This window comes from Caloenas nicobarica, chromosome 1 (genome assembly GCF_036013445.1).
Source record: "Caloenas nicobarica isolate bCalNic1 chromosome 1, bCalNic1.hap1, whole genome shotgun sequence".
Taxonomy (NCBI): Eukaryota; Metazoa; Chordata; class Aves; order Columbiformes; family Columbidae; genus Caloenas; species Caloenas nicobarica.
In genome coordinates, this window is record NC_088245.1 from 95239547 (window position 1) to 95252077 (window position 12531).

General features: G+C 42.3%; 1 protein-coding gene across 1 annotated transcript in view; it reads right to left on the bottom strand.

Annotated features, from left to right (window-relative positions):
• Nucleotides 1-3615: 3615 nt before the first annotated feature.
• Nucleotides 3616-12531, bottom strand: part of TMEM131 (transmembrane protein 131) — a 103129-nt gene continuing 94213 nt past the window's right edge. The window contains exons 35-41 of the mRNA XM_065633348.1: nucleotides 12320-12478; nucleotides 11404-11578; nucleotides 10978-11099; nucleotides 10792-10888; nucleotides 9574-9671; nucleotides 8049-8212; nucleotides 3616-4657 (exon numbers count right to left, since the gene is read on the bottom strand). Of these exons, the coding sequence (XP_065489420.1) occupies nucleotides 4361-4657; nucleotides 8049-8212; nucleotides 9574-9671; nucleotides 10792-10888; nucleotides 10978-11099; nucleotides 11404-11578; nucleotides 12320-12478 (1112 nt within the window). The 3' untranslated portion in view covers nucleotides 3616-4360. The remainder of the gene's footprint in view (nucleotides 4658-8048; nucleotides 8213-9573; nucleotides 9672-10791; nucleotides 10889-10977; nucleotides 11100-11403; nucleotides 11579-12319; nucleotides 12479-12531) is intronic.

Genomic DNA, 12531 nt, shown 5'->3' on the forward strand with positions numbered 1-12531 from the left:
CGCTATTGACAGAGCTCTGACCAGGGCTGGGCCCAGCCCTGTTCAGCGGTATGTTTTTCACTCCAGGTGTCTGCATCTGTGAAATAAACACTAAGTGGCCTTTGACTGGAATTTTCTATCCTGTTCTGATACAGTCTTTAACAAAATCTCTAATGCCTTTCAAGAGCTTTTTGAAATAGAGCTTGTGCTAATTAACTTGGTCTCACATGTTAGGGCCATACTTACCTACTTCAGGCTTTTAGGATTTAAAAACGGGCCAGAAACTTTTCGGGTTTTTAAAGTCTATTTGTTAGAATTGGCAGAATAGAACTGCTCTTTAGGAGTACCAAAATAATTACCAAAATTAACAGTAATTGTTTCTCTTCCTTTTATTCCCAGTAGCTTCCAGGTCTGGAAGAGCAGAGCTGACTCATGGTAGTTTGGCCCTGATGCTATTCTGAAGATATGTTTTAAATTATCAGAGGCGCTGTGAGCTGCTTGGTTTCCAGGACAGCCCATCTTCCAAGCACTTTAACCTGTTTTTTTTCCTCTGGTGTTTTTACTCAAGAGAGAACTTCCCTCATGGTCTGAGCTTCATCTTGTTCATTCTGCTTTTGAAAACACAGTCCACCCTTGCTTCCAAGCTTCTGACCTTAGCTCTCCCTGTGATATTTCAGTTATCCTTCTAGCAGGCTGCAACATTTTCAACCTCATCTAGGTTTTTATGTAAGACTTCACATGTGCTTTGGCAAAAAACCTAGTTTTATTTTTACGTCAGTATAAGAGGTCCATCCTTGCTTTTATTCTGTGATGTCTGTGGATGCTTCTGGCTCGTCATCCCCACACTGCTCCCCCCTCCCCTTTTCAGCAATTTTGCAAGTGTTTTCAACACATGTAAAGAATGATCATATCATAAAAGCTGGCAGGGAGAAAGCAGCAAAACCTGTGTTGTATGTGTACTACCACGCACAGAAGTTTCTTTAGAAATAACCAACTTGTGTCCAGATTTTATTTCAACTCAATTCTGTAAATTACAGTTAGGACTTGTTTTCAAGGCAGCTCTTTTGCTTTCTTTAACTAGGCAGAACAGCATGAAGTAGTTCTCCAAAATAACCTTTGACTAAAGGGAAGGAAGATAGGACACTCACAAGCAGGAATTCTTTAGGCCTAGGACATTTTCTTTATAAATTTGGGGGGAAGGACATACTTTCTACTCTCTTAGGAAACTGAAAACTATGTGTCAAAGATCTCAATAGTTCAGGTTGTTTCACCTGTGGAATTTAAGTAATATTTAATTGGTGCTCAAGAGGAAACTCTTCAAAAGCAAGAACTGAGAATATTCTAAAGGCAGCAGAGGTTATTTGCATTAACACAAGAGAATATCTCACATTTGTTGGGGGGAAAAGATCTAAATATTTGTGTGCTGCCTTGTCCTGTTCAAAGGGAAATGTTTTTACAGGAGAAATTGTTTCCTGTCCTTACAAATGCTTAAACCACAGAGAATCTCAGAATTCATTTCTGCTTCTTTCCTCCATGGAATCAATTCTAATATAAACAGTTCCTGGAGAAAAGAGGTGGCACATCACTTTAAGCAGCTTCTTTCACCTTGAAGTTCCTGCTAGTTATCTGCCCAAGTTCTGTTTACAGAGAAACAGGCCCTGGCATGTCAGCAGCTTAACTCCTTATTCTTCATTTTGCATTTAGAGACTTGTTTGCCAAGTTACTCAGAAGGAAATTGCATACAAATCCAAGTTGAACATTTCATGACCTTGCATGGTTCTAGAAATACCCAAATTTTAAGAACAAAGGCGTTTCAGCAAGTTCCTATTTCAGAGATCTATTTCTTCAGCTTCTGCTGGTGGCAGGAAGAAAACAGCAAGCTGATAGTTGTAGAAATTTTGTTCACATAGTGTGAGCAGGAAAAGTGGCCACATTTACTTAACCCTCACATTTTGTTGCATACAATATTCACAGAATCACAGAATCACAGAATGTTAGGGATTGGAAGGGACCTCAAAAGATCATCTAGTCCAATCCCCCTGCCAGAGCAGGAAAACTTAGGTGAGGTTACACAGGAAGGCGTCCAGGCGGGTTTTGAATGTCTCCAGAGAAGGAGAATCCACAACCCCCCTGGGCAGCCTGTTCCAGTGTTCTGTCACCCTCACTGAGAAGAAGTTTCTTCTCACATTTAAGTGGAACCTCTTGTGTTCCAGCTTGGACCCATTACCCCTTGTCTTACTGTTGGTTGTCACCGAGAAGAGCCTAGCTCCATCCTCGTGACACCCACCCTTTATATATTTATAAACATTAATGAGGTCACCCCTCAGTCTCCTCTTCTCCAAGCTAAAGAGACCCAGCTCCCTCAGCCTTTCCTCATAAGGGAGATGCTCCACTCCCTTAATCATCTTTGTGGCCCTGCGCTGGACTCTCTCCAGCAGTTCCCTGTCCTTCTTGAACTGAGGGGCCCAGAACTGGACACAATATTCCAGATGAGGTCTCACCAGGGCAGAGTAGAGGGGAAGGAGAACCTCTCTGGACCTACTAACCACCCCCCTTCTAATACACCCCAGGATGCCATTGGCCTTCTTGGCCACAAGGGCACAGTGCTGGCTCATGGTCATCCTGCTGTCCACCAGGACCCCCAGGTCTCTTTCCCCTACACTGCTCTCTAATAGGTCATTCCCCAACCTGTACTGGAACCTGGGGTTGTTCCTGCCCAGATGCAAGACTCTACATTTCCCCTTGTTATATTTCATTAAATTTTTCCCCGCCCAACTCTCTAGCCTGTCCAGGTCTCGCTGGATGGCAGCACAGCCCTCTGGCGTGTCAGCCACTCCTCCCAGCTTGGTGTCATCAGCAAACTTGCTGATAGTACACTCAATTCCCTCATCCAAGTCATTGATGAATATATTGAACAGTATTGGTCCCAGAACTGACCCTTGAGGCACTCCACTAGATACAGGCCTCCAACCAGACTCCGCCCCATTGATCACAATTGATCACATATTCTTTGTAACATAAAGGTTTTAACTAAAATATAGAGTTCTTACTCTTTTAAAGGATGGATTCTGATAAAAATCTGCTGCTGTAAATTTTAAGAAGTGCCATCAAGTCCTAAGTAAATTCATGTTGCTAGTGCTAATGCTTTCTTGTAATGCAAAGGTTCATTTTTACCTGGCTTTAGCTCAGAGAGACATATGTAGTCTCTGGGGCTTGCCTTACTGTTAATGAATGGAAAGAGGCACTTTAAAGGGACAGATAAATAATTTCTAAAAATGGTAAAGTTCCTGTTCAGACCTATACAAGAACAGTGTTACAAAGGTGGGTGTAGCATAAACAGCAGCATCTGCTCCTATGCCTGATACCGGGAAACTTAGCCAGTGTAGATACATTTTCACCATTTTGCTATCCAGCTTTCAAGTGGGTGCTACTGTGTAACCCTGAAAATAATTTCTAATTCTCCACTGCTATGTAAACCCACGCTGCCAAGAAGCCAGGTTTCATCTGCAGTGAAGTTTCTGTTCATATAGGCCCTACGCGCAGTAAATTCTGGCCTGAAGGCTACCTCTGCCAAGTAGATTTATGCATGCTCAGGTGCAGAAAAGACCAGGAGAACAGAATTACAGCAGACAAATCTTGAAAAAAGCAGTATTTATTTTAAAGTACAACCCAAAGTTGTATCCCGTAAGAAATGCACAAGGTATCTTGTTTCTTCCACAAGTGTTGGCTGTGTGCATTTCAGTTCAACTTAAAAATGCATTCAGGTTTACAAATGTACAAACAGCACAGAAAGTGTATTACAGTCTCAACAGAATGCTCTTACATTCAGCCATTTGCTCTTAAGGTCTTGTGTTGGTTTTGTTGGGTTTTTTTGTTGATTTTTATTTTTTTTTACATTCTTAGAACCTGTGTTAACAAAGACAGCCTTATTTTAAAAAAATACTCTGCATTTTAGCACAAAGTGCCTTTTGATTTTAAATTAGAACTTGGAGGATAATACTGGAAAAAATTTAAAAACCCAAACTGGTACTCTTCATAAAAGTATTGCATGCCAGGGCCGTTTTATAGTTCAAATTGTTTCCTAAATAGAGATGGCAGATGGTAAAATATGAAACCAGTGAAATTGTTCAGATTTACAGGCTTCAGCTGTAGCTGGGATTTGTGACCACACCCAGACTTTTTCAAGCTTATCCACAATCTCACACTACCATATTGCAGGACAGACTTCAAAAAGGAGCAAGTGATGAAAGCATGACTGGTGGGGGGCAAGAAAAGGGGAGGGAGAAGCAATGACCAGCAACAGCCTGAAAATGATGTTTCAAAAATTTGCATTCAGAATTGTATCATGACCTGAATAAGAGTTCTTTCCTTTTGCTGAACTTCAGTTTTCATGAGGATAGTGTGAATTAGACCAAGGATCTGAACTTCTTCTTCCAATTGTTGGGCTCCAAATTCTCCAAGGATCGTAGGTCTGTCCCATGTCTTCGGCAGGACTGGCAACAGCAGCAGCAGTGGGTGGGGGTGGAGCGGCAGTGGAGTTTTCACTACCCATGAGATCGATGCCTGACAACGCATTTGTTGGAGTGGTGAAGGGAAGGCCACTGTTGAGGTTACTCGACCAAATGGAACTGCTGAAAGGAGTGGTGGACCACAAGCCAGTTGGATTGCCAAGGATTGACTGCAGTGAAGACAAAGCCCAGTAAGCAGCAGTTCAATAACCTCTATTTTCACCTTGTTTACAACCCCCTGGAGGAAAAGTATCTAAGCAGCAGCAAGGCTGCTGTGAAACCCCTTCTGTCTTCACTGCAACATGCAGTATGGAACTCCCTTTACTAGAGCTTGCCGAGAGGAACCATACTACTAATGGTCACCAAACACCTCTGGTAACTGAATGGGCTGTAGGGTGCAATTACGTTACAGGCTTTTAAGCTGTTTTCATTTGCGCTTATCCATCCCCAGACCATTACTAATTTAAGCACTACTAGTGTTCAAGCTTTAACACAAAAGGGCCAAAAAGCTCAAGCTTAATTAAAACTAGTTAGAATGAGGTAGATGAATGTGGTTCACGTCTCAAAAAAACCCAACAAAATTCAAGTTGTAATGGAAGGTCACAGCAAAGTCTATTCCTTGATCCTTTTTTGGCTGTTTGCAAACCTTTCTCCTTGTTATAAATTACACATTTTAGGTGAACCTACCTGTGTTCAGCCCCACTGTACCTCCCCATATTCCCAGTGTATACTTTTCTCCCATCCAAAATGGCTCCAGATGAAGGGAGAGGAGACTGGGGAACTGGCCATTTGTCATGGAGCTCCAGTAAGTCTATCTTGGTTCAAGACATCTGGAAGTCTCTGACAAATGGTCACGGTGCAAATGCAGGTGTGCTGCAACATGTCACAACTGCATTTGGGATGCATAGGACAGGTACAGCAAGCCTAGAGAACACATGCAGAAATGAACAAGGGCCAGGTTTTGTCAACTGTTTTATTAAAGCCCAAACAGTAGCAAGCAACCAGCAGAGGAATCTAACCCGTGGTGTGGTGCAAAGTGATACCCGGAAGCAGCCAGAGATGGAGATAAGAAAGGTTAAGCATAACTTTCATGCTAATATTAGCACAGAACCTGCTACATGTAGGCTTAACGCACTACATACCTCAGTGCTAATACATTTAGTGTACAGATGCTGTAAATTCAATTTGCAAATATACAGTAAACTTGATACATCCAAAAGGCAGTAGACTTGTTGAGTAAGTGCTATAAGGTACAACCATCCTTATGTTTGGATTTACTGGGTAGAGTTAGGGCAGATGAAAATAAAAATCCCTTTAGAAAAGCAAACAAGGTAAACTCTGCAAATGTCTTCATTTCTGTTTTTTATTTTCTCCTTGGCAATGAAGATCAGCTCACTGTAATCATACCTGAAATTGGTTGGACACTAACACATTACCACAGGGTCCTCATAGAATTACCAAGGGTTGGACAGGAGTTTTGAGCATACTCAGGGGTTAACTGGGCCAACATCATGAGGGCTCTCCAATGTCACTGAGAAGTTGAGCCAAACTAGGGTCACAGTTTCTTACTGTTACATAACTAAAAGGTTATATTTAAGCTCTACAGGCATTAGACTACTAAGCCTACAGCAGGAAACACTTGTTCTGTTCCTCAGACACCAACCATGACACACTGAAAGTCTACTCTATTTTCTCCTGTGGGCAAGAGCCAGAAACTATTCCTACATGTCCCAAAAGCATTTGGGAAAGCCTGATAGACAGGCAATTGCTCATAAAGTTGAAGCAACCAGGAAAGGAAGAGCAGAGTACCCGAGACTAGACTGCTACTCCCTTTCAGGGCTGGCAGCAGGATGTACAAAGTGGCCGTTGGACAGAACTACACACAGGGAAATGGAGGAAAGAGGAATAAGGGACTGCAGTCAGAAAGAAACCTGGGAAGAAGGCCTGCAGCAAGGCCTGAGGGGAGATGGGATCCAGAAGTCAAATGCTATTTAGTACAGAAGCAGAGTTATGCATAAAATGGGAAAGCAAGAGGAATAAGGAAGGAAAATGATCAAAATCAACTCCCCAGAAACCTTCCTAGAAAAGAGGGTAACACAGAAGCCACTGTGTAAGTGCCATTTGCAAGAACTTGGCTCTTGTGCCAGAAAGGAGAAAAGGCCAGGGCCCTGGCCTGGTATCTGCACTCTTATCTAGCACTTGGAGCAAGGAGGTTCAGTGGCAGTACAGCCAAGTCTTCCTGTTCTGGCTTATCACTAGCACTTGGGGAAAAAAAAAAAAAAAAAAAAAAAAAAAAATCACTCTCACTAAAAACATCTTTGAATACTTCAGTCTGTTTGCTGTTGCTCATTTGTTAAGTGATCTTCTCATTGAATAAGCCCCTAAAATGACTCCCTTCCTCCCCCCTTTTTTTTCCTTCTTCCCCAAAATTGAAGCATTTAAAGAGACAGACTGACAATTCTTCTATACCATTTATCTGGTTTCTGTCTCGATGTTTCCTAAAGTGCACCCTAAAGCACACTTCCAAGTATTCTTCAGTAGTAGTTAGGAAATAGGTTAGGGGCTAGAGAGATTGTTCAGGTTGTCTTCAATCCCTCCTTCTATCAAATGCTGAGACATCTGCCCTCCATGTGACTAAAAAGCAAAAATCTCTTACATAGTTCTAGTGAGGTTACAGCTATGGTTGTAACCACATGACAAGGGCAGGATTGGTGAGTGTGTGTCTCTAAGAAGCTGCATGACCTTCTTCAGCTTCCCCTGCCCCCACCTGCCTCCGCTCCATCTGAACTGCTACCAGGTGAAGTAAACACTGCCTCTTACTCACTACAAAAACATTTTCAGAAGACAAGATGAAGAATGATTTCAGCTGGCACTGAAGACAGCTGCTGTGGTGTGAGCTTTATTCTGACAGATAGAGAAGCACAAAGATGAGAGAGCACTGCTACAATCTGTGTAAAAGTTGTTTTTTCTTCCTCTTTGTCTATACTCAAGATCTCCATCAAAATTAGGAGTCAGTTTAAAGGCTTCACCTTATGCTCAGGCCTTTAGTGTGTTTTCTAAACTGAAAAGAATATATTTGAGGTCGTTTAGATAAATCATTCTTGACCTTCTGTTAATTTATAACTAGGTGCAACACTGGATTCAGGAGGCAGATTCAAAGTCTGAAAGTTATCCTATCGGCTACTTTGCAACTGTCCAAACTGGAAGCAACAGAGGCAGCGTCCAGCCACGGCACAGGAGCAGAACAGCGCTTTCCACAATCCTGAAGCATGTGGGAATGGAGCACACTTTTGCAAGTGCTGCAAGGTGCTCTTGTGAGAAATATTTTCATGTGAAACAATTTACATGGATTCGTCATCCACAAGTGAGCAGACTAATCACTCGTTGTCCAATAGCCATGTCAACTACACAGAATGATGAATACATATAACTTGCCTTTTCCTTTATTCTTCAGTTGATTTTTTTAATCCAAATTTTAAAATCCCCTAAATGAAATTAGATGGCAGACACAGAATGGGTTTGGAATAGTAAAAAGATTCTGTATTTGGACTGAATACTTACTGCAGTTGTGTGAGTTGGGGAACTCGAGCTTGTTGGCCAGGAGGGTGCAGAATCTGTAGCTGAAGGATCCCAGATGGATGATGGAACGTTACTGAATTCACTCCAGTTTCTCTGAACATCCTGCCCATATGCAGATCGAGCTAAACCAAGTTTGCTAAAAACCTCTAAAAAGAAAATGAAATAAGACTGAGTACATTACTCTTCATCCTCTTCCAAGAACCATAGCAGACTAATACTCTGCACAGTTATTTCCCGTATTTCTTCTAGCAGGTCCTGCTGCAGTGCAAGGAAAGGTCACACAGATCTCACATGCCCAACATCAGACAGTGGCTACAAAGTTAAAATCAAGGTTATAGTCAGGAAAAGAGTTCTAAGCTCACTGTGTCTTATTTGCTATCCACGTATGGGGTTTGTTTGGTTCCTGGTATTTATCCACCAGCAAACAGTCAGGGAACCAGGCAGAAGCACAGCACTGCTGAGAGCCCCAGCAGTTCCTCCTAACAAGGTAACTGCAGATGGAATAAGGAACTGGGCTGAAGGAGCCTCTCGTAATTGCAGCACTTGTTTGCCTGGCAGCACTCCCTGCCCTGGTGACCCCGGTGCACAAGGCAGCCCCAGCTGTACCCAGCCCTGACCCCATCTCCGCCAGAGGAGAAGGCACCACCAGCACTCGCGGTTTGCGTGGTCCCTGCACACAGAACTACCCGCAGCACCTTACTGCCAGCCCTCAGAGTGTTGCTGATGAAGATGAAAGAACTCTGCAGCAGCAGCTGCTGTTGATGGCATACACCCAGCATTTTTCAGTAGACATAGAATTTTTTCAGTAGACAGCATTTTTTCAGTAGACATACAATCCATTTTGCAGATGCCATATGAAAGATTTGCTTTGCTTATCTTTTGCAGGCAACTCAAAAAAATACCATGCATCCCCAAACAGGGTATACAAATCTATGGAAAGTATGCAGAGCATCCATGCCCTGCCTGCATCAAGGCCCAACTTACAGAAAGTTTACCTAAACATTTAAATACAGGATTACTATGCATCAGCTCATCATGCAGCTACACAAACACTGGAGGAAAACACAAGAGGAAAGTAACATGAGGGACAGGCCATTGCCTTATTCATAGAGCAAAGGTTTTATGTGGGTATTAAGTGCTCAAGAAACCACAGGCCCAGTGGCACATTTCTGAGACATACAGTAAAGCTTCAGGGGGAGGAGTGGAGGGAAGGAAGACTAAGGAAAAAAAAAACCACAAACCAAACCACGAATATCAAGAAATTTTTCTGAAACTGAAAAAACTTCAAAACCAAGTATTTCCAGCCCAAACACTGTAAAGAGTTTCCATTTACTCTCTCTGGGCTGAAACACAGAATACACACTGCCACATTTTTAACATACTTTCCTAAGTAGTCATCCTTTTTGGGGACAGAGATGGGAACACTGTACTTAGAACAGTAGAATGGAGACACGCCATTTCTTTACCTGTATTTGAATACAGAAAATACTCAATCCCAAAAACTCACCTCCAGTTAAGTTAAAAGAATGTCCAAATGCCGAGAATGAGTTGAGAGGGGTGAAGTCGGGACTGCTGGGATTGCTGATAGGGCTCCACAAACCTGAACTAAAGATTATGGAATAATGGGAAAGCAATACACAACTCATTAATACGGTACTAACAACAATATTCACTTATGATCTGCATACAAATGTACAAATGGATGTAGGTTGGTATGCATTTAATTATATATATATATTTAATGGTGACCAAGATTTAGGATATCAGCCTATTTTTGTTTAAACAAAAGATTTCAGTGAAATACCATTTTCCTATGTATACATCTACCTTGGAGCAACACACTGCTATGGACATAATGGTTTTTAATCCCTAGCCTGAGCTCCACCACAAACCTGAGAGTAGCTCTTTTGATCAGTTTTTCAGAAAACTTACAGGGTGTAAGCCATAGCGCAGTTTTTTGACAAAAAGATAAGATTTAAAATGACTCAGGAGGGATACAAATGCTCACGCTCAAGCTTGGGGGCAAGCTTCTTGAAACTGCAGATGAGTTAACTGGAACCAGTGATAAACATTTACAAAAACAACCCAAAACCCGGCCCACAAACTTTGCTCAGAAAAGCAATTCCTCTGCATATCGAAACTTGAATTCAAGTCTCCTTCCTGTTTCAGAAAGGTTACCTGACTCTCACTGCTTTTTACAACTCAGATAGACGTGCACTGTCAAAACATGTCAGAAAAGCCAGCGTGCCTTGGGGAACGTGACTGAGCGCAGATCTGTTCTGCTCCTACTCATAATGCAAAGCCCAGCAACAGTTCTGGTCTTGGTGTTAACACTGGGAGTGAAGGATATTGCTGTACAGCAAGATAATTCTGTCTATGAACTATTTCAAGTGACCTTGGTTTACACTCCTCAATATTGAAAGAGCCAGGCTGATTTCTCTTTGCTTGGATGCCTGGGGAACACAAGATGGTTGAGTTACTAGGAATGAGGCAGGGAAAGTTCCCATCACATCCAGAACATCCTCCTCTTTGAGTCACTCCTGAGTTCTTAATTTTTTTGCACGGTGAAAGATAGTGTGCCCAGACTTTAAAAAACAGTTAGGAAAAAAAAAAAAAAAAAAAAGGAACCAGAATGAATTCTGTCACTACCTTCAAAATGCTATTAAGAGCTTACAATGTTCCTTTCTAGGGGCCTAGGTATTTGCTTAGAGAAGATAAAAATTACCTGTCAGAGCCATCACTGTCAACAACTGTGTGGGAAATGTTGATATTGCTGGAAACATCCATCTTGCTTGGAGAAACCTTTGGTAAACTACTGCCACCTGCAAGAATATATAAGATACAAAATGTGTAAAAAAAATAACAACAGAATATTTAGGAAATACTCAGAAGTCCGAACTGGTTTTAGTACCTGGGCTCTTGTCATAACCTGCAGCTACAGCAGCAAAAGTGGGGTTACCATTCCTGCCTGGAAGAGAAGCTGCCTTTGCCAGCTTGTGTTTGGTGCCATTCGGCTGCTTGCTTTTCGTTTCACTTAAAGGAGAAAAAAAAAGAAAAAAAAAAAGTAAGGTTTTGGACTTCAGCAGCTTGATAAAAAAAGCAGCAAATTAAGCTAGCATTCATGAGCTCGTGTAACTGCACTTTTTTCCAATCTACCCAGTCCATAAGAAACCCCAGAAAAATATAAATAGCATGGTAAGATATGCGCAGTAATATCTGCAAAGCAGCAGTTTCCATGGGAAGAGGAAATGGGTGTGAGAAACAGGAGCTGCACCACGTGGGTTCCCCAGGTGTTCTGTGCTTGGGAAACCAGACAGAGGTGCAGATCTGGACTCACTTGCTGCAGCTGCTGTTCACGATGCTGCTGTAAGTGCCTCCTCGTGGCCCAAAAGCCAGAGATGTGGGAGGAGGAGGAGGAGATGGAGAGGCAGGTGTCGGTGAGGGCTGTCGCTGTTTCAGGAAAGCATCTGCGTTCAGGGTTTGCAGGGAGAGTTTATAAAGGTTGTCTGTAGCTATAAAGAAAAAACACAAAACACCTTGCTGTAGTATTTACTTTAAACCATAGGCTTCTCTAACCTTTGCTATGCTTTCTGTTCAAATTGAGGAATTATGACAAAGGCTGTTCTCAGTGATCGAAGAAGTAGCTCCTGTTCATCTATGCTCGTTCAGGTTTTCCACCTATTTTCAGAGAGATTGTAGTGCAATAAAAGCACAAAGATAAACTGATTTGTACAGAAGAAAGCAGCTTTCTAAGTGAGTGCTGTGGAGAGACATGACTTTATGCTTGCATGCAACCAAGAGGACAGTGATTTAATTCCCACACAAAGGACTTAAAACACCACCAAAGAGCTTTTAATGGAGTACCACGCTAACCACTGCATTAAGGTGTTTTCAGTGTTTCCTCTCAAGGACAGATCATATAATTAGTTTCAACTCTAGCTACAGCAGACTTGACCAAGGAAAACTCCATCTGCTGTAGAAAATACATGTTGTTTTCAAGAGACAATTCTCATTTTCTCAAGTTCCCCAGCAGCTTCTAAATCCTGTTGAATACTGAAGAACTGCAGAATGGCCCACATTCTGCCCATGCGGTTTTCAAACCTCCCAAACCAGATGCTGTCAACGAGGCCTACAGCAGAAAACAGGAGCGCAGCTACGCAGGGGAAAAAAAGACAGGAAGATCTATACACAGACCACGCCTACCTACGGATGTTGACTGCAGACCAGTTCTGCGTCCTCTAGCCATTACTTACAGCTGCCAGCTTTGTGGAGAGGCACGGAGTCCCACTCGGGTGGCGGAGAATCCTTTTCCCCTTCTGAGCTGCTAGTGTTTCCTAGCTCCTGTCCAGAACCACTGGGGAGAAATTTTGCTAATACTGATGGCCTGCTCTCCATTAACTTACTGCTTGGACCTATCACAACAAAAGAAGAAAAGCAAGTCCATGGATAGTAAACTGAACAGCTT